A 16,330-nucleotide genomic window follows, 5' to 3' on the forward strand; every position below is an offset into this window, starting at 1 on the left:
CTTTGCTCGGGATCTCTAGCACCGTGGGGATAGTCTTGTCGTATGTGTTGAGGAGGTGACGGATCTCCTCAGCCACCTGTCCAAAACAACAATGTAAAAGCAACACGTGTGTAAGAAGAACATAAGACTGAGACTCAGAATGTGGTCTAGATGTCGTACGTGCTGGTTGATGAGGATGATTGCGATATCGTCACGACTCGAGAGCGATCGGAAGCTGGCTTCAATGGCGGAGATCGGCGTAGCTGCAGAATCGCCATAAAAACACGCGTGTTAGTCGTTGCTCTACGCTAAAAACCCTTTCGAGCATGCCGAACGCACAAGGTTTGACGACGAGAAAGTTAGTTCCCTCGGCTGTTCGGTGACCGACGCCCGCAAGGATGAAGCCCGTGACGGTGTCTTCGTCTCCGATCACAGCAATGAGTTTGGTGCCATCGCTCATTCTGATCTGTAGCTGGCGTTAAGAAGACGACAAAGAGGTGACGAAGCGAAGCGATCCCTCACTTCAAAGCTAGGGAAGATTGCGATTTGAGCCATTTAGCATTTTAGTCCACGCAAAAATAGATCGACACAAAAAACGACCAGAGCCTTTTTTGAAAGTCGGTCGTCGATGTTGGCCTCGCCTGGAACGACTTCCTCTGCGTCGACACAACGCCAACTGCAGGGCCTCGTGACGCGCCGCTCAACCACCGCAGAGCCCAAGAATGCGGCGCAGTACTTCGGCCACGTGGCCGACGTCGTACGCGCCAATGAGGACCTCACCAAGTTGCGGTACGTGCTGGTCTCCTCACCCACAAGTTGTGACACAATTCGCGCCTTTAACTTTCTACATTTGATACTTCTGCAGCACATACAGCCTTAAGCGACGCGCCAAGGTCGCGTACAAGGGCTACGAGGCCGTGTTGAGCCGCAAGAAGCGCACGACTGTCGGCAATAGCGTTAAGCCCTCTGCAGCCAACAATATGTATGTCTCGCGACCCGCGCCGCCTCCTCCAACGTTCAACCCGGCGGCGGTGCTGCAGTTGCAGGCCATGCTACCCAGAGCCCAGCCAGTAGCAGTAAAACCAGCCCCAAAACTTGCAGCGGCGTCGACTGTGTCGTCTGTGATCCCGTCCACGACGCTATCCACACCGACAGTGACCAGTTCTGCGGCATCGGCAACGCCTGGACACATGACGCCGGCGCAGATTCAACTGCATCAACAGCAGATGAAGAATGCACAACTGCAGCAACAAGTGCCGAAAAGATCGGACTTTGTTATAGGCACGACAGTGCTCATCCGGGTAAGTTGGAGTGTTGTTCCTGACGGGACTACTGAAGCTAATGCTGATCTTTTATTACTTTTGATGCAGAATACTGCTGATCTGGTCGCGTGTGGAGCACGAAATCTGGCAGGCAAGAGAGGACGCATTGTTGCAGCTCCACAGATCTACGGGCAGGAGCTTTTCTCGGTCTACATTGATGAACATGAGGCGCTATTCCAGGTCCCGTTCAACGCGTTGACGCTTGTTGCCCGCCCAACGCCCACCCAGCAACAACAGACAAATACTATGCAGTCGCAGCTTGCTGCCGGAGGAGGGCGACTTGCTCCGAACCAGATGCAACGTCCTCAAAACGGCAATGCAAGTGGATCAAAATCGGCCGAGCAGATCAAGATGGAGCACTCTTTCCAACTTCACCGCCTCATGCAGCAACAATACCGAGAGATCCAAGTCTTGCAACAGCGATATGCGGAGTGCAGATTCTCGAACCCCACTGCGTTGTCAGGCATTCAGAAGGAACTGTCCAAGCTGCGACTGGTGCACCTCTCACAGGTGCAAACTCTCAAGAGCAAGCAGGCGCTAGATATGATCGGCAAGTAGGTAGTGACGAAGGAACATCGAGACGTTTTTTTGTGTTTGCTTTTATTTTCTTAAGTTCTCGTGTGCTACCCATGTTAAAACATCGTTATTCTTAACGTGTGTCTGCAACTACGCATCGCTACTGCTGCTGGTAGTAGCTAGCGTATTGTGCTTGTGTGTAGGCCTGACCAGCAGCAGCCGTAGGGTCCGCTTGAGAGTAAGCTTGGGCTTGAGCGCCATATCCCTACAAAAAAATCATCAAAGCAGAACAAATTAGCACACAGCGATGGCACCATATCCCCCAACATGAAAAGTTTCGTCTACAACAGAAAATAACAAAACGCAATGCCCCTGACAAACGACGTCTCTCTGTGTCCTCATCTCATCGCAACACGTGCAGCACTAGCAGCAGATTTCTTGGACATGGGGTCAGTCACGTCATCCGGACAGAGCTCGAGCTCCATTTGGAGCTCACTTGTAGCCCAGTCCGTATTCACAATTAAACAAGCAAAATTGGGGGAATAAAAGATAAGCGGAAATGTTACCTGATAGCCGTAATAGGCTGCAGCCGTCGTCGTAGCTGTCGGCGTTGCCACTTCTGGTGTCGCTGCTGTCGCTGCTGCCACTGCTGCTACGGGCGTCGCAACAACCGGAGTCTGTGGAGCTGTGTAACGAGGTCGCTTCGTTCCTGGGTCCACGTTGGAGTTGTATCCACTCGACTCACCCTCCCAGCCAGGTTGAAAGCTCAGCACCTTAATCGTGCGGTTACGGGACTGGGAGTTCTTGAGCTTCCAAGCCATTTCCTTGCTGCGAGCTTCGCGCACTTTAGCGATATTGTCTCCGTAATTCTCCAGAAATTCCACATACTGGAACCAGACGTCGTTCTTTTCGTCCATCGAAAGATTGCTGCTATCTTCCAGCGCGAGTTCGTAGACCCGCGCAACCTGAGACACCAGATCTGCGTTCTTGCCGCCCATACCGAGTTCAAAGTTGATGAAATTCAGCCAAAGCAGCACTGAATCGCTGTGCTTCTGCACTGCACGCTCGAACACAGCACGAGCCGCAGCTACGTCGCCAACAATCTTGTGAAGGAACGTGGCGTACGAGGTGGAAATGTACGCGTACACTTCGACCTCATTATCTACCGCTACCATGCCTCGTTCATACCACGTCTTGGCCGTCTCCACATCACCTCGTCTCCGCTCGAAGTTGCAGTAGTGCAAGAAGCCCTCTGCAAGCTTCGGGGCCACGTCAGATAATACCTTCATGTACGTATCTTGGGCCTTTTGCAGCTTGTCGTGAGCCTCCAAGAAAGCTGCGTACTCCAAGTAGATGGACGCGCGGTACTTGAGGAAGATCGTTACCGCTCGCTGGAATATGGCGTCTGCTGCGTTGAACCCGTGCACCTTCTCGTTCCACGACACGTAACGGAGCCAGATCTCCTCGTAATTCGCACATGAAATCAGACAGCGTTCGTACAGAGTCTGGCAGCGCTCGTAATTTCCCGCAGCCTCTTCAAAGTCCAGATAACTGTGCCAGTTTTTCATAGCAGCTTCAGTCACTGGCGTCACGTGATAGTAACTTCGGTCGATACCGGCTTCGAAAGCCTGGCGACGATAGATATCCTCCATCGTCTTGTTCTTCACAGCTTCCACTGCATTCACGATCTTAACGCGCATTAAACCCTCGTCCATGAGTTCTTCTCCGTCGCTAGCAAGCGCCTTCTGCTCTTCAGGCGTCGCTAGGGCGCTCAACTGTTGAGCTAGCACAAACTGGTTGTATTTCTCCCAAAACTCCTCGAGATTACGTAGCGGCTTGTACATGATCCGCTTGAATACTTGGTTCAGGCGAGGCATGTTGTTCTAACAAAATAAAATCGTTTCAACGTTAAAACAATATCAATAGCCATCCAAGACGAGTACTAACTTACGTTAACCGTCTCCAGTTGAATGTAGAGCTCCCACAGTGGACCAGCCAGTGGGTCATCTCCACACGCCTCCACAGCTCTCTCCAATACTCTAATAACCACGGAATATCTGTTAGAACAGCGATAAGTTACACAATCAAGCTCCATGACTTACGGTCGCGTTTCGTCCACGGGGCTGTGTAGCGTGTGGATGAGGAATTCGCAGTACTTCATCCACATGTCCACGCTGTACCGGACTGCTACGACGCCTTGTTCGTAGACTTCACACGCCTTCTGCTTGGCTTCTCCCAGCGTCGCTACTGTGCCCAATCCGTCTTCTCTCGTTCTGCTGCCAAGGCGATACTCGTACTGGGCATACTACACACATATAAAGGGTTATGAACAACAGAATGACACTCTTCAGGATATCGCAACGTCGCACCTTGTTCCAGTAGCCGAAGCAGAGCGGGAACTCGGCCAAGAAACGGTCGTACGTGGTCTCTACCGTCTCGCGTGGCGTTGCAGACTGTCACAAACCACAACCAACACTCTATTAAGCTTCATATTAGCTGCATCAGGCTGCAGCGACAGCACGTCGTACCTCACTCTGCACTAATGCGAGTAAGCTGACCCACGAGTTAAAGTCTAGCGGATTCTTGTCCACAGTCTCCATCAGCTTATCCAGCTGCGTCTTCTCGTTTCCATTGGCTGCTGCATCGGTGCTGGAGCCATTGGCAGCAGAGTCGACGGACGTGGCGGGGGTGTCCATGATGATGCGATTGGTGGGGGGTCGGCTGAAGTATCAAATGCTTGGAGTTCTGACATCCGTCCCACAAAACCACTGCAAATGGTCAGAAAACGTGGATCGAGAGACGGGGTGTCCTGATTGGTGTTTGAAAACACCATAAGTAGCAAACATTTTGGTACAGCAGCAAAAGTAGCATGATTTCTTGAAAGTATCGATGTTACATTAGATGGGGCCAGCCTCTACGAAATCCTAGTTTCTTACGTTCTTTGAGCTCTATTTGCTCACGTAGTTGACGCTGTAGGTCGCGCACGAGTTCTTGTTGACGCACCTCAACTCGTCGTCGAAGAGTTTTCGAATACCTCTTGATTTCAGCACGTAAAGCGTCTTCATTCACCGCGGTAGCAGCATACACAGCAGACCTACCAGATTTCTGAAGTTCCTGCACCTCGGGAATTAGGTAGTCACTGGTTTTGAGCCCCAGCGGCGGCATCCCTTGCGTCGGGAACCGCTGGCATCGCCATGTGAGCACTAGGTTCGCTGCCTTCGCGTCCAATCGCCGTCGCTCTTCAACTCGTCGGCGTTTATGGGTATCTAGACGCTCCAGTGTGCACTTATCAATAGTGTGTGAAGCCAAATATTGCGTTCCATAACTCATCAACGCCAGCGTATCCTCCATCGTTTGGTTGCTGCAAGAAATATACCGCCGCAATAAGTAAGAAATATAACACCAACAACAGCATTATCCCATTAATAGTTCGATCAGACCTGGTATGCGGTGAGTCCGCCGTAGTGAACGCCTCAGACAGCAAATGCACGACGCCGAGCTTCAAATGTCCCGGCAGCAGCTTGTAGTCATCAGAACTCACCCACAGAGCCAATGAAAGCCGCGTCTCCTGTAATTTTTGCCTGGACTCGTCGTTATTACTTCCTTGCATTGCACTCGCAACCACGGAGCTCACCGCCAGTTCATTGTCATCCTTCCCGCGTTGAGCCATTACCAGCAATATGCGCCGCTTCAAGATCACCTTCTCGAACGTTACGGAGGTGTTTTATCCAATCAGGTAACCTGAAATTACAAATTGCAGCCAATCATTTCTCCCCATCATCGCATTGGCCACAAGTTGCTGTCAGTATCGGATTGACAGTGAAGAGATAGAATGCGGTACCTGCGCGCCAAGGGAATCCGCAAGGCGCTGCGCCAATTCCACTTCTTGTGCGGCATCAAGCCACCTTACAAGGTGCTTTTGGATGGCAACTTCATCGCTATGTGCTTGCAGATGAAGGTGGACGTGCATGAGCGCGTGCCTAAGTACCTACAAGTTAAGCCGCACGAGTGCGAGTTCTACGTGCCTCGTGCCGCCTTAGACGAGCTAAAGACGCTGGGAGAAGCCACCAAAGAGGCCTACGACTTAGCCAAGAGCTTCAAAGTGGCAGAAGTCTACGGTCAATCAGAGGACGAGAAACAGGAGACCGTGGATGTGTCTAAGTACATCCAGAGTATCATCGGTGAGAAGAACGAACGCAAATTCGTCGTCTGCACGCAGGAAGTGGAGCTCCGCAAGGCGCTGCGTTTGGTACCCGGTGTACCGCTCATCTACCTGAACCGCTCGGTGCTGGTGTTCGAGGAGATCTCACGCGCAACGCTGGCGATTGTTCGCCAAGAGGAGAAGGCCAGTATGGCCAAGCTAGATGTGAACGAGAAGAGGAAACTGGAGCAGATGCAGGAAGGAGAGAGCGAAGAGAGCCGCGAAGAGCATCAGAGACTAAAGAAGAAGCGAGCCAAGGGTCCCAACCCACTGTCTGTCAAGAAATCGGCCAAGAAGAAGGTTCGCTCCAAGAAGAAAAAGAACTAATGGCTTCATCTTTTTTTTTACTGATTGTGTTGCATGCTGCAGTTTATATTATGCTATTACTTTCATACAACTATTACTGAGGACCTAGAAGTCTTTGTCCCATTCGTGACCGTCTGACTTGTAGACTGGAGCTTCCTCTTCGGACTCCTTGATTTTCTCGAATCTGGAGGCATCGGCAGCGTCGGCGAGCTTGGGTTTATACGGGGCGTTGACTTTCTTCTGCAGCATGGCATCCCAGTCCAGCTTCGCGAACCAGGCGTGCGAACGGATGGCACGTGCACCACCGTGCGTCATACCAAGTCGCTTAGTAGGATCTCGCTCCAGCAGCTTCGAGATGATGTCGCGGCAAGAGGAACTCACGTAACTGGGGAATTCAACCTTCTCTTTGACGATATTTCGACATATCTGCATCTGATCAACTTGGCTGGAGCCTGCAAATGGCGAATGGCCCACAACCATTTCGTAGATGAGGATTCCCAGCGCCCAGTAGTCGACACCACGGTTGTGGCCTTTGCCCAGCACCAACTCAGGAGCGAGGTACTCGGTTGTACCGCATAGAGTGTATGTCCGGTCATCTACTACCTTCGCGAAGCCGAAATCCACGACTTTAAGGTATCCCAGCGGGTCGATAAGCAGATTTTCGGGCTTCAAGTCGCGATAAACAATGCAGCGTTCGTGAAGATACTCCAGTGCCATAAGCACGTGACTGGCGTAGAATCGAGCGTGGTCGTTTGGAATCCGACCAGGAGACGACGGGGTCGAGTGCAAGTACGTGAACAACTCTCCACCTTGCACAAACTCAATCAACAGGTAAAGTCGAGCTGCGTCCTTGTACGTCGTGTACAACTTGAGCAGGAAGGGGTGATTGCATTGTGTCATCACTGACTTCTCGTTCACCACGTTCCTTTGCTGCTTGTAGGCTACAACAGACGCTTTGTTGAGCACTTTGAGTGCGTATGCTACGCCTGTGGTTTTATGTCGTACCAACTTGACGCGACCAAATGTACCCGATCCCAGTGTGCGAAGTACTTCAAGGTCATCCAGTTTGATCTGCTTTTGCTCTTGCATTTTCAAGGCGTTCCTGCGTTCCTCAGCCTCGCGATTCAAGATCTCCTGAATGGGACCTAGAAGCTCCACAAATTTGCCTTGATCAAGTGAAAGACACTCCAAATGGCCATTAGCGATAACATCGGCTTGTCGTGGCTCACCGTGCAGTAGCGACATCTCACCAAAGAAGTTTCCGGTGGATAAAGTGGCCACCTGCCTCTTTTCCGTGGTTACTTCTCCGTTATCGTCAGTGTTGGAGACCGACTTCACGACGAGTGCAGATCCGCTCTTGATAATGTAAAATGCGGTGCCGTTGTCACCTTCCTTGATCACGAACTCCCCGTCAGTGAACGTAATTGGCTCCAGTGCGAGGAAGAGCTTCTCTTTTTCTGAAGTCGAGAGGATTTTCAGCATCGGAATGGACTGCAGCACTCGCATGCTCATGTTGCGGTCTATCACTTCTCGGAGACTTCCCAGTTGATCATCGAACGCTTGGCGATCGAGTGCAATGAGAGTCACATCCGTTTCTGCTGTCACGTTAGCAGCACGAGGCTCCAGTGTCATGAGCGCACGCTCTCCGAAGTAATCGTTCTCGGTCAGACGCACCGACTCCATGCGGTGACTGTCCCCCACGTCAGTACAGATGACTGCACCGCTCTTGATGATATACAAGACATTACCCCGTTCACCTTTCTTGATGATGCGATCTCCTTTTGTGAACTTGACGAATTGAGCTGCTTCAGCGAGTTGATTCAGCTGGGTATCGGTCAACGCGTGGAGTATTGAGACGTTACGAAGAGCGCTCTTGCACTCGCCGATCTGCTCCGACTGGATGCGAGCTACTAGTCGGCGGAACGTGACGCGGTCGAGTGCCCAAAGACGACCTGGTTGTGAGCAGGTCACACTGGCAGTGCGTGGACAATTGTACACCAACGCCAGCTCTCCGAAGGTGGCACCTCGTTGTACACTGTTGACAACGTTTCCGCGCACTGAGACAGAGAACAAGCCGGTCTCGACGACATAAAAGAAGTCGCCGTGGTTGCCTTCGCTGATGACTACGTCGCCAGCTACGGTAGATTTCTCTGTCATGAAATCCACGATGGAGTCGATGTCGCTGTGACCGATTGTGTAGAAGAGGAAGTTGTTGAGTAAAGCCTGCCGAATGATGTTGGTGGATTCGGACGATTTCGCCACACTCTTGAGTTCTAGTGGCGTGTCGAACTGCACGCTCTCGCCGAAAATGTCACCACGGCGTGATGCCGCGTTGCGCTTTTCACGCAGGAGAACGCTCATCTTCCGTTCTACGATCACAACACAGCGTTGTGTTAGCACGTTGCACGAAAACTAGATATCTGGTTACTTGACCCTACCGACGGCATCTTCGCTCACGATGACTGGATCAAACGTCTGTCCCACTTGGTTTGGTACTGAGTTAATGCAGCCCATAGAGAATGCAGATCCTCTGAGTTACTGCGAAGACTAGCTCTTTATCGTCACTTTCCAGAAGTGAAGTCCCACCAGCATTCATAGTCACACGGTCCTCGTTTCTGAGTAACGGGGCTTTGGACATGTCTGTCCTCGTTCCGTTGGTCACTTAAGCGCAGAGCTATTTGAAGCAGCTATAAAAACGTCATCTAGGCAACTTGCTTCCTCGTTTTTGGGTAGTAAGGGAGTTTTGAAACGGGCCAACTCGCCTGGAAGCTCCAAGAAAGGTGAAAGCTGTCACCATGGACTCGTCAGGTTTACCTCCTCCTGCGCCGGGTAAGCTGGAAATGAACGATACAGAGACAAAGGCGTCGAGAATTCGACAGCCAAGCCTTCCGATTCTTGAAGATGACGCGGACAATTTCATTTACGAAGATGACGGCGAATCAAATGATGAAGATGGGAACTCAGAGTTGTGTCGATACATTCAAACACTCGAGAAGGAGACGCATGAACTTGAAAACGAGATACAGCAACTGAAAGATCAGAATGCCAGTCAACAGCTCAAATTCCAAACAGCTGAACGCCGTATCGAGATGTTAGAGGCCTCTCTCAAAGATGCGATTAATACCGGCGATGCCTTCCGACAAGAAAAAGACGTGGTGCTAGCAGTGCAAGCTAGTGAGCGCGAGAGGATGGCCTCATTCGTGGCGTTGCTCGAGGAAGCACAGAATCGATACGAAGACGCAGAACGTGCTCGTCAAAGCGCCATTTTCAAGCTCAGCTCTCTACAGGCAACACGAGCTGACGCCACGAGCCAAAGCCTACTTCCACCGGTACCCAAGGCCATCTCAACTCCACGAAATTCGACATCCAGCGTGATTTTAAATGGATCACTAGACCTCGATGAGCGAATCGAGAAATATAAGCGAGACATTGAACTGCTTCGTCAGAAGCTTGAACTAACCGAGGAACAAGCAGCTGAACGACAGAAAATGGCGGTGTCACTTGCACTACATGAAGCTCAACTTGACTATTCGAACGTGGTTGAACACATGAGAATGGAGTGTGAAAGGCGAATAAATGAGTGGCGACATGGTGAAGCTGTACGTGCCAAAGAAAAAGAGAGTGCGATGGACGAAGATCGCTACAGTATCAGACTGGAGATGAAGTACGCACTGCAACGCTCACAGATCGACCAACGGGTTGCTTTTCTCCAAGCCCAAACCGAGTTTAAGACGGGAAAACTTAGTTCACACGGACTTGTCGAGAGCGATTTCTCCATTGGAACACTAGACGAAGTGCTCGTACGCTTACAGCTGGAACAAGTTCGCACACGTCGATTTGAAGCTCTTAAGAAGGCGCTTCTCATCCGTCATGCAATGCTCAACCAAGCAGCTAAGGAGCTCTTTTGTCGTTGGAGAATTCAAGCTTCGAACACGAAGATTCTGCGACTGAATGCTGTGCTACACATGTACCGCATTGTTTTGCACTTTGAGTCACGCAAAAAGTTAAAAAGCTTTAACAAGTGGAGAGATCAAGTCCGACAGCTACAAGCACAGAATTTCCAAGCTCAAGCGCTTTCGTGCTGGAACCGCATGATCGCAGTGGAGAGAATTAGCCAAGTTATTCGTCAGACGACGGTATGTATGTATCTGTTGTATTGTAGAGATGACTTATGTCTAACGCCACTTGTACTAAATCGATAACAGGTGAAGCGAACTGCTTCATATTTTCATCGGTGGCGGCAACGAACACTTAAACCATCCGGAGGCGCTTCAACGGATACTACCAGTAATGCAGGAATGGACGAAGAGAATATGCAGTCCCTGCAACAAGAAATCAAGAAACTGCACGACCAATTGTCTTCGTCAAAATCTGAGGCATGGCGATACAAGAGACAATTGTTAAAACAATTCCTTTAAGCAACACTAAGACGTCGATAGCACAAGCATGTTGAACTTGAAAAATAAGGTGGACCATGAGTGGGGCTTCTTGTACAAATTGTCGCTCTCCGATCAGCCACGGTAGCCAGGGTAACCGGGAGCCGCTCCGCGGGGTGGACCTTGTGGAGGGTATCCCGTCTGCGGTGGGTAGCCGCCTTGTGGATAACCTTGTGGTGGGCCCTGGCCGGAGTAGCCGGGCTGAGCTTGATAGCCTTGCTGATAGCCTTGGTGTTGACCCTGCGCCGGGTAGCCTGGTTGCGGCTGATGTCCTTGCTGATACCCATGGGGAGGAGCTTGACCGGGGTAACCTGGTTGTGGTTGATAGCCGTGTTGGTGTCCTTGGGGTGGGGCTTGGCCGGGTTGCCCAGACTGTCCTGGCTGATACCCATGGGGTGGAGCTTGGCCAGGGTGGCCGGGCTGCTGATACCCTCCTTGCTGATATCCTTGGGGAGGTCCTTGGGCGTAGCCTTGCGGTGGCAATTGGCCCTGAGAAGCTTGCTGCGGTTGCCCAAGGTTTTGAGGTGGATTATCCACAGCAGCCGGAGGCTGGGAAGTAGATGGTGGCGCACCTGGCTGCGATCCCGTTGGTTCGGAGAATAGGTGATACGTTGGTGGCAGCGCTGGGTTAGGCGCCACGCGACGCACTTTCATGTACTGGCACAGCTGACGGGGGATCTCTGCAAGTGTTTCCCTTGTCAGAGCATCTGGGTATCCCACGAAGCGGTTGTACGGGACAAATTGGACGCTACGGCGCAAAATTCAAGCGAAACGTTAATGTTTGTGCGTGCGCCAAACTTCATATTGACCGTTCATAAAGTACTTACATATCACGTGCAGATACCCTCCCGTTACTGGCCCGTAGCTTACCTCCATCTCCATCCAGGGCGACCATGGATGAGAAGTCAGCGGGACCCACACCAATGATCACAATCTGCAAGAGAAAAATGTTGCAGTTAGCAGTCATCTTAAAACATCGCTCTTAGTTGGAACTTACTGAAAGTGGAGAATTGTGGGACGCCTCCACCAGCGCGTCAATGGTTCCCTGCATGTCCATGATTGCGCCGTCTTGGTTCACATAAAGCAAACGATAGTAAGTATTTTCGACAACGAGCGAATAGAAAACTGCACTATCGTACCAGTGATAATGAGCAGAACAAAGTACTTCTGCTTGCGGGGATCGCTAAGCTGATTCGCGATCCGCATCGACTGGTGAATTAGTCTGCCAATTTAGCACAAATATGAACCATACTGTAAACATGTGCCACAAAATGCATTCCTCGAGCAAACGTTGTCTTACGGAGCGAAGAAGGTTGGTCCATGGAGGCGAATATGGCCTAGAGAAGCCGTGTAGAGCTGGATATATTCATGCACCGGAACGATTTAGTTCGCTGAACACGATAAACTACACGGATTTAACAAAGAGTACCGTACCTGGAGCACTCCTTGAAAACCCGCAACTTCGGGATTCAACGGATTCAGATTGAGGGGAAAGCAGTGATCTACGTCATGCGCTCCCGGTGGGATGCCACCGAATCCATAAACGGGAAACTGTTTGTCCGCGTCGTACTCTTGCAGGATCGAAACCGTTGCTGAAATTGCGTGTTGGTACTGATTTGGCCCTCGTGGATCGATAAAGTGAAGGCTTCGCGCAGATAAACACCATGTCAGACACAGAATTAGGATCAGATTACCCTCCAAACTAGAACACTTTAATAAAAACAGAATTGTACCTGCGCGGGTCGGTAGGCGGACCGTTGGATGCCGTATAGTCGATACCAATGATCAAGTTCATCTCCAGACCACCACGAACTGTCAAGAAGAAATAAACGAACACAGTCGTTAGAACACAATCACTTATAAGAAATGATCTAGCCCCTTGCAGCAACAGTAATATACTCACGATAGTCGATGAAGGTGTGGTCACGGAAGATCTCCACCTCCGTAACCACAAGCAGCCCAGCGTTTGTGTATTTTTTCCCCTTCTTCTTCTGAAGTGCCTCATTGTGCAGAACAAAGTTGGTACCTCGCTTCCCCTGAATCTCCTCGAACGTAGTTTGCACGTGACCAATCAGATCCGATTTTCCACCTCGATCTTCATCAAAAACTTGAAGGCTTAGGGGCCGCTTGGGGTCGCCATTGCACAGTTGCTGCATGGGCAGCTCAAAGACTCTCCAGTTCGGATTCAAATTGTTGTCGATAGTCTCCGTTCTGTGAACTTGCGTCCAGGATTGACCATCCTCTCTCAACCGACTGAGGACCAGGAACGGGTCACTCTTGCTGAACATACCGTCCATATTGGCCAGGGATGCGGCCGAGAAGCGGAATCGTACCGCCTCACTGGAAGCTTTAGCTTCCTCAGCCTTAACCAGCAAGGAGCCCTGGTGCTTGGACGTGCTTTTGCCTCGAGTGAGCAGGAAAGACCCACTCTGGCCTGGCGCTCCCATCAATTGACCCAAAGTAAATTCTGCTCCACCGATAAAGTCCTGATCCTTGAGCTTATCGGGGGACGAGCTGTCCTGGTCGTAAACCTCCACCTTGAGATGCTGAACGGACTCGAAGTGATACTCGACTAGGAAGAGCTTGGTCCATGAGGGGTTCAGGTCGTCTTTCTTGGCCTCCGTCTTGCCCAGTTTGGTCCAACCAGATCCGCCTGAACAAAGGGAACGTGATCAGGATGAGAATGGTAGTATGGTGTGTTATGAACCTACTTTTCACAAAGAGCACGGCGAAAGGATCGGATTTCGAGATGATATCACGGTCCTTAAGATCCTTGGCGCTCAGCGACAGCTCCACGGACGACGTTGGAGGCTTAACACCCCCATGAGGTGGCACAGCGGCGTACATTTTACTAGCTTTGTGATCTTGAAGGTAGGTTAATCAATGAGGAGCCTGCGACTAGGATTTGGGAACAGAAAATCCTGGGATCAAAATTGTGGATACAATGTATACGTCCATGTATACACAAAGTTCAGCTAATCAGCTTAGAATATTTCGTTAAGAAAACCTATTGATTGACCCACTATTATAATCGTTTTTACGTCACACTCGATAATGCTCTAAACTGGCTATCAACACTTAGTGGATTTACCCCTTTTTCTGACTTTTTGTTGGTCCAAAACCTCGAGTTTTTCCAGGCACTAAAGTTCTCTTTATAGACAATTTGTACATGGTGATTGGTAGAAATTGTGTCGTTGCAATGCACAAAAGTGGTCGTTGACCTTAGTAAAAAAAATACTGGGCAGCGTAGAGTCCAGGTATTTTTGTTCAGGCATTGGCCCCTTCCAGACAAACCTGAGATTTGAAACCAGGGGAATTTAGCTCCACGTTCCTGAATCACTGTCGTGTTCAAGAAAATAGAACCGTTATGGTCGTACCATCGTTCTGCAAATAGATCCTGACGTAAAAAAACAAAATTACTGGGAGAGAACACTGGCGCAACGCCGAACACCACAGTAGCAGAACCGCGCTTCGTAACATCTTCAGAAACAGAAAGATCTGTTTCCCTGAGAGGTAAAAGTATACTGTGCTGGTTGGGTGCCTTATTCCGCTGACCTTACATTGCATATCAATGTAGGATAAGTCCTTTTAGCACGGATGGCCATGTCGTCGGCATACTCCTCTATAATTCACATACAGGAGTAGCCAATTATCACTGCATAATGAGCTATTTTAGCGAATCACATCTTTTAGGGTAGGGTCTTGTTGTTCCAACTTATATCTGGACTGACCCAAAATCCACTTTCTTTCTGATAGAGGTCACGGAACTTGGAAGACGTAGGGCTTGTAGGAAGCGAAGGGAAGAGTCACCACTCGAAGAAGAAGACCTGAGCGAAGACCACTTGAGAGGGAGAGGGAGGATTCTGAAGTGATTGATTTATCGGGGCTTGCACTGCTCTCACTACCTAGTCTGCATCCAGTTGTTGGGGTCATCCCATCATTAACACTCTCTAGTTGTCCAATCATCCTATTCAACTAATCATCGGTGGCGTAATCAACGTACCGTAATCATCGCGGGATCATGTTAGACAGGTTCAGAAACCGGCACATACCGTCGGGAACTGATAACCTTCAAAACTTTCAGCGTGACATGCCGTAGCGAAATCAAGTTAATTCTGTCATTACTCGATAAATAAAGATTGACCATCGAAAACGTTGAAGAGCTAGAAATAGTGTGTGCTGTGTGGACTCAGGTAGACAACCTCCTAGCCAAATTAATCGAGAACAGAACTCACCAGCATGCATCACGTCGCACGTGGACTTGACACCCTGCATGGGGTCGTAGGACAGGGGCTAACAGCTGATAAATATTTTGCGGAATTTCTACAATCAGGAGGATTGTCATCTACTGAGCTAGATGCAATGCATAGCTCAATCTCTAAGGAGTCTAGTTTGCCTACTCAGAATTTTTACTCACTAATAGCGTTTTCTAATTTCTTGCAAACCGTTCAGGCGATGGTCTGATCGCTAAGTCAGCGGCGTTAGGATACTTTTCTTAAACTCTCGACATGCTTTGAGAACGCTATCCGAGCTCACTGTCCGATACTCACCGTGTTGCTAAGATTCGAAGCAAAACAGCGAGCAACATTGAGGAGCGCAACTTAAAAGCCATATTCCAAACAAACGATGCCCCAGGATGTATCTTCAATGATCTGAGTGTATTAGTGGAGCATTTAATCGTTCAAGCAGAGGTATCTAAAGGGATCAAGTCAGTACACGATCCTGCACTCCTCAATATGATGTGGCGCACCTTTGGTAGGGCCATTGACACCTGCTTTGCTCGCAAGCAGCACCTCTCAATAGCAGCATCTGGTGAGCTATTTCTCCACATTAAGACCTCCGTTGTGCAACGCGTTTCCATTTGCAACTCCCCCAAGCGTTGGCAGCAGTGTATTCTCCATGCATTTGGTCTTCTCTTCGTGTGGTACGATGAGCCGTCAGAATACCTGTTCCCGTTGGGTGCCGCGATACGCTGTAGCTGATCTACCTGAAGACCAAATTACTTTCAGGAGGAAGCAGTTGTGTACTGGGAACAAACACCAGAGCAGGCAACAGGGCTGCCCCCAAAAAAGGAGAGAAAGAGGTGTAATGTGGCGGACTATATAACAGAGGATATTAGAGATACGTTGAAGGAAATACCGCCTACCACACACCAGTCCATAGCTCCAAGCATGACGAGCCACTCTCTGTGTCGTGGCTCGATGGAGTCATTGACCAAGCGTTCGCATACATAGGTACAATGACGAAAGAGGATCAGAGTGTTGGCAAGGTGCTAGCGTGATACAAGGCGCCTGACTTACCTGTTGTAAGCCAATCCATCCACGATTTCCAGGAGCTACTGTCCACAGCTGAGTTCAGGCAGATCGTGATACTGCGTGGCGAGCTATTCCGACATGACCTTGGCCTCCCCGATAAGCGCTGCAATGTCGCCAGCGGCGGAATCGACGCCGCGTTTGCAGTGGTGATGCACCTGCCTTAAGTACTTGAAACCGTTCCAAACAGGACAGCACCACAAACGTACACTTCTAGATACTTGTACGAGTCGTGGCCTGGCTACAACAAATACTCGG

The 16,330-nt window shown here is 50.1% G+C and overlaps 8 protein-coding genes across 20 annotated transcripts in view; 3 read left to right on the plus strand and 5 right to left on the minus strand.

Moving 5' to 3' along the window:
- PPTG_04036 (V-type ATPase, F subunit) overlaps window positions 1-566 on the minus strand; it is a 1,179-nt gene extending 613 nt beyond the window's left edge. The window contains exons 1-2 of the mRNA XM_008897848.1: window positions 319-566; window positions 160-242 (exon numbers count right to left, since the gene is read on the minus strand). Coding sequence (XP_008896096.1) covers window positions 160-242; window positions 319-439 — 204 coding nt within the window. The 5' untranslated portion in view covers window positions 440-566. The remainder of the gene's footprint in view (window positions 1-159; window positions 243-318) is intronic.
- PPTG_04037 (hypothetical protein) lies at window positions 194-1,954 on the plus strand. Of its 3 annotated transcripts, XM_008897851.1 has the most exons (3): window positions 194-768; window positions 845-1,280; window positions 1,350-1,954. In XM_008897851.1, the coding sequence occupies exons 1-3, from the start codon at window positions 608-610 to the stop codon at window positions 1,857-1,859; spliced, it is 1,107 nt and encodes a 368-aa protein (XP_008896099.1). In that variant the 5' UTR covers window positions 194-607; the 3' UTR covers window positions 1,860-1,954. The 3 variants fall into 3 exon arrangements, with proteins under 3 accessions (XP_008896099.1, XP_008896098.1, XP_008896097.1); XM_008897850.1 differs by having other exon boundaries at window positions 194-1,280; XM_008897849.1 differs by having other exon boundaries at window positions 845-1,954.
- PPTG_04038 (hypothetical protein) lies at window positions 1,883-4,579 on the minus strand. 9 transcript variants are annotated; one of them, XM_008897860.1, is made up of 6 exons: window positions 4,346-4,579; window positions 4,187-4,270; window positions 3,920-4,122; window positions 3,769-3,856; window positions 2,384-3,700; window positions 1,883-2,082 (listed from the first exon to the last, which is right to left on the minus strand). In XM_008897860.1, exons 1-6 carry the CDS (start codon window positions 4,511-4,513, stop codon window positions 1,978-1,980), a joined length of 1,965 nt encoding a protein of 654 aa, XP_008896108.1. In that variant the 5' UTR covers window positions 4,514-4,579; the 3' UTR covers window positions 1,883-1,977. The 9 variants fall into 9 exon arrangements, with proteins under 9 accessions (XP_008896108.1, XP_008896101.1, XP_008896100.1 ...); XM_008897853.1 differs by having other exon boundaries at window positions 1,883-2,312; XM_008897852.1 differs by having other exon boundaries at window positions 1,883-3,700.
- Window positions 4,580-4,670: 91 nt separating this feature from the next.
- Window positions 4,671-5,487, minus strand: PPTG_04039 (the record flags this gene model as incomplete). 2 transcript variants are annotated; one of them, XM_008897862.1, is made up of 3 exons in its annotated part: window positions 4,671-4,853; window positions 4,916-5,178; window positions 5,258-5,487. In XM_008897862.1, the coding sequence occupies 3 exons, from the start codon at window positions 5,485-5,487 to the stop codon at window positions 4,822-4,824; spliced, it is 525 nt and encodes a 174-aa protein (XP_008896110.1). In that variant the 3' UTR covers window positions 4,671-4,821. The 2 variants fall into 2 exon arrangements, with proteins under 2 accessions (XP_008896110.1, XP_008896109.1); XM_008897861.1 differs by having other exon boundaries at window positions 4,671-5,178.
- A 162-nt stretch (window positions 5,488-5,649) lies between these two features.
- On the plus strand, window positions 5,650-6,345 carry PPTG_04040 (hypothetical protein; the record flags this gene model as incomplete). The annotated part of the gene is made up of 1 exon (XM_008897863.1): window positions 5,650-6,345. One exon carries the CDS (start codon window positions 5,650-5,652, stop codon window positions 6,343-6,345), a length of 696 nt encoding a protein of 231 aa, XP_008896111.1.
- Window positions 6,346-6,429: 84 nt separating this feature from the next.
- On the minus strand, window positions 6,430-8,838 carry PPTG_04041 (AGC/PKA protein kinase; the record flags this gene model as incomplete). Its single annotated transcript, XM_008897864.1, has 2 exons — window positions 6,430-8,693; window positions 8,763-8,838. The coding sequence occupies 2 exons, from the start codon at window positions 8,836-8,838 to the stop codon at window positions 6,430-6,432; spliced, it is 2,340 nt and encodes a 779-aa protein (XP_008896112.1).
- Window positions 8,839-9,119: 281 nt separating this feature from the next.
- PPTG_04042 (hypothetical protein) lies at window positions 9,120-10,492 on the plus strand (the record flags this gene model as incomplete). Its single annotated transcript, XM_008897865.1, has 2 exons — window positions 9,120-10,460; window positions 10,487-10,492. 2 exons carry the CDS (start codon window positions 9,120-9,122, stop codon window positions 10,490-10,492), a joined length of 1,347 nt encoding a protein of 448 aa, XP_008896113.1.
- Window positions 10,435-13,731, minus strand: PPTG_04043. 2 transcript variants are annotated; one of them, XM_008897866.1, is made up of 9 exons: window positions 13,472-13,731; window positions 12,664-13,413; window positions 12,494-12,572; window positions 12,195-12,405; window positions 12,061-12,116; window positions 11,900-11,982; window positions 11,758-11,828; window positions 11,588-11,694; window positions 10,435-11,508 (listed from the first exon to the last, which is right to left on the minus strand). In XM_008897866.1, the coding sequence occupies exons 1-9, from the start codon at window positions 13,605-13,607 to the stop codon at window positions 10,836-10,838; spliced, it is 2,166 nt and encodes a 721-aa protein (XP_008896114.1). In that variant the 5' UTR covers window positions 13,608-13,731; the 3' UTR covers window positions 10,435-10,835. The 2 variants fall into 2 exon arrangements, with proteins under 2 accessions (XP_008896114.1, XP_008896115.1); XM_008897867.1 differs by having other exon boundaries at window positions 12,664-13,731.
- Window positions 13,732-16,330: the final 2,599 nt, after the last annotated feature.

Source organism: Phytophthora parasitica, assembly GCF_000247585.1.
Source record: "Phytophthora parasitica INRA-310 unplaced genomic scaffold supercont2.6, whole genome shotgun sequence".
Lineage (NCBI taxonomy): Eukaryota > Oomycota > Peronosporomycetes > Peronosporales > Peronosporaceae > Phytophthora > Phytophthora nicotianae.

What these genes read in the sequence shown, in the direction of transcription:
- PPTG_04043 (XM_008897866.1), bottom strand. Translation starts at nt 13,607, where the DNA reads ATGTACGCCGCTGTGCCACCTCATGGGGGTGTTAAGCCTCCAACGTCG. An exon ending in TGTTCTGCTCATTATCACTG is followed by an intron (nt 11,829 to 11,899) that starts GTACGATAGTGC and finishes ATGTGAACCAAG; the next exon opens with ACGGCGCAATCATGGACATG. An exon ending in AGGGTATCTGCACGTGATAT is followed by an intron (nt 11,509 to 11,587) that starts GTAAGTACTTTA and finishes TTTGCGCCGTAG; the next exon opens with CGTCCAATTTGTCCCGTACA.
- PPTG_04038 (XM_008897852.1), bottom strand. Translation starts at nt 4,513, where the DNA reads ATGGACACCCCCGCCACGTCCGTCGACTCTGCTGCCAATGGCTCCAGC. An exon ending in CCCGTGGACGAAACGCGACC is followed by an intron (nt 3,857 to 3,919) that starts GTAAGTCATGGA and finishes CGTGGTTATTAG; the next exon opens with AGTATTGGAGAGAGCTGTGG. An exon ending in TTCAACTGGAGACGGTTAAC is followed by an intron (nt 3,701 to 3,768) that starts GTAAGTTAGTAC and finishes TTATTTTGTTAG; the next exon opens with AACAACATGCCTCGCCTGAA.
- PPTG_04037 (XM_008897849.1), top strand. Translation starts at nt 608, where the DNA reads ATGTTGGCCTCGCCTGGAACGACTTCCTCTGCGTCGACACAACGCCAA. An exon ending in GAGGACCTCACCAAGTTGCG is followed by an intron (nt 769 to 844) that starts GTACGTGCTGGT and finishes ATACTTCTGCAG; the next exon opens with CACATACAGCCTTAAGCGAC.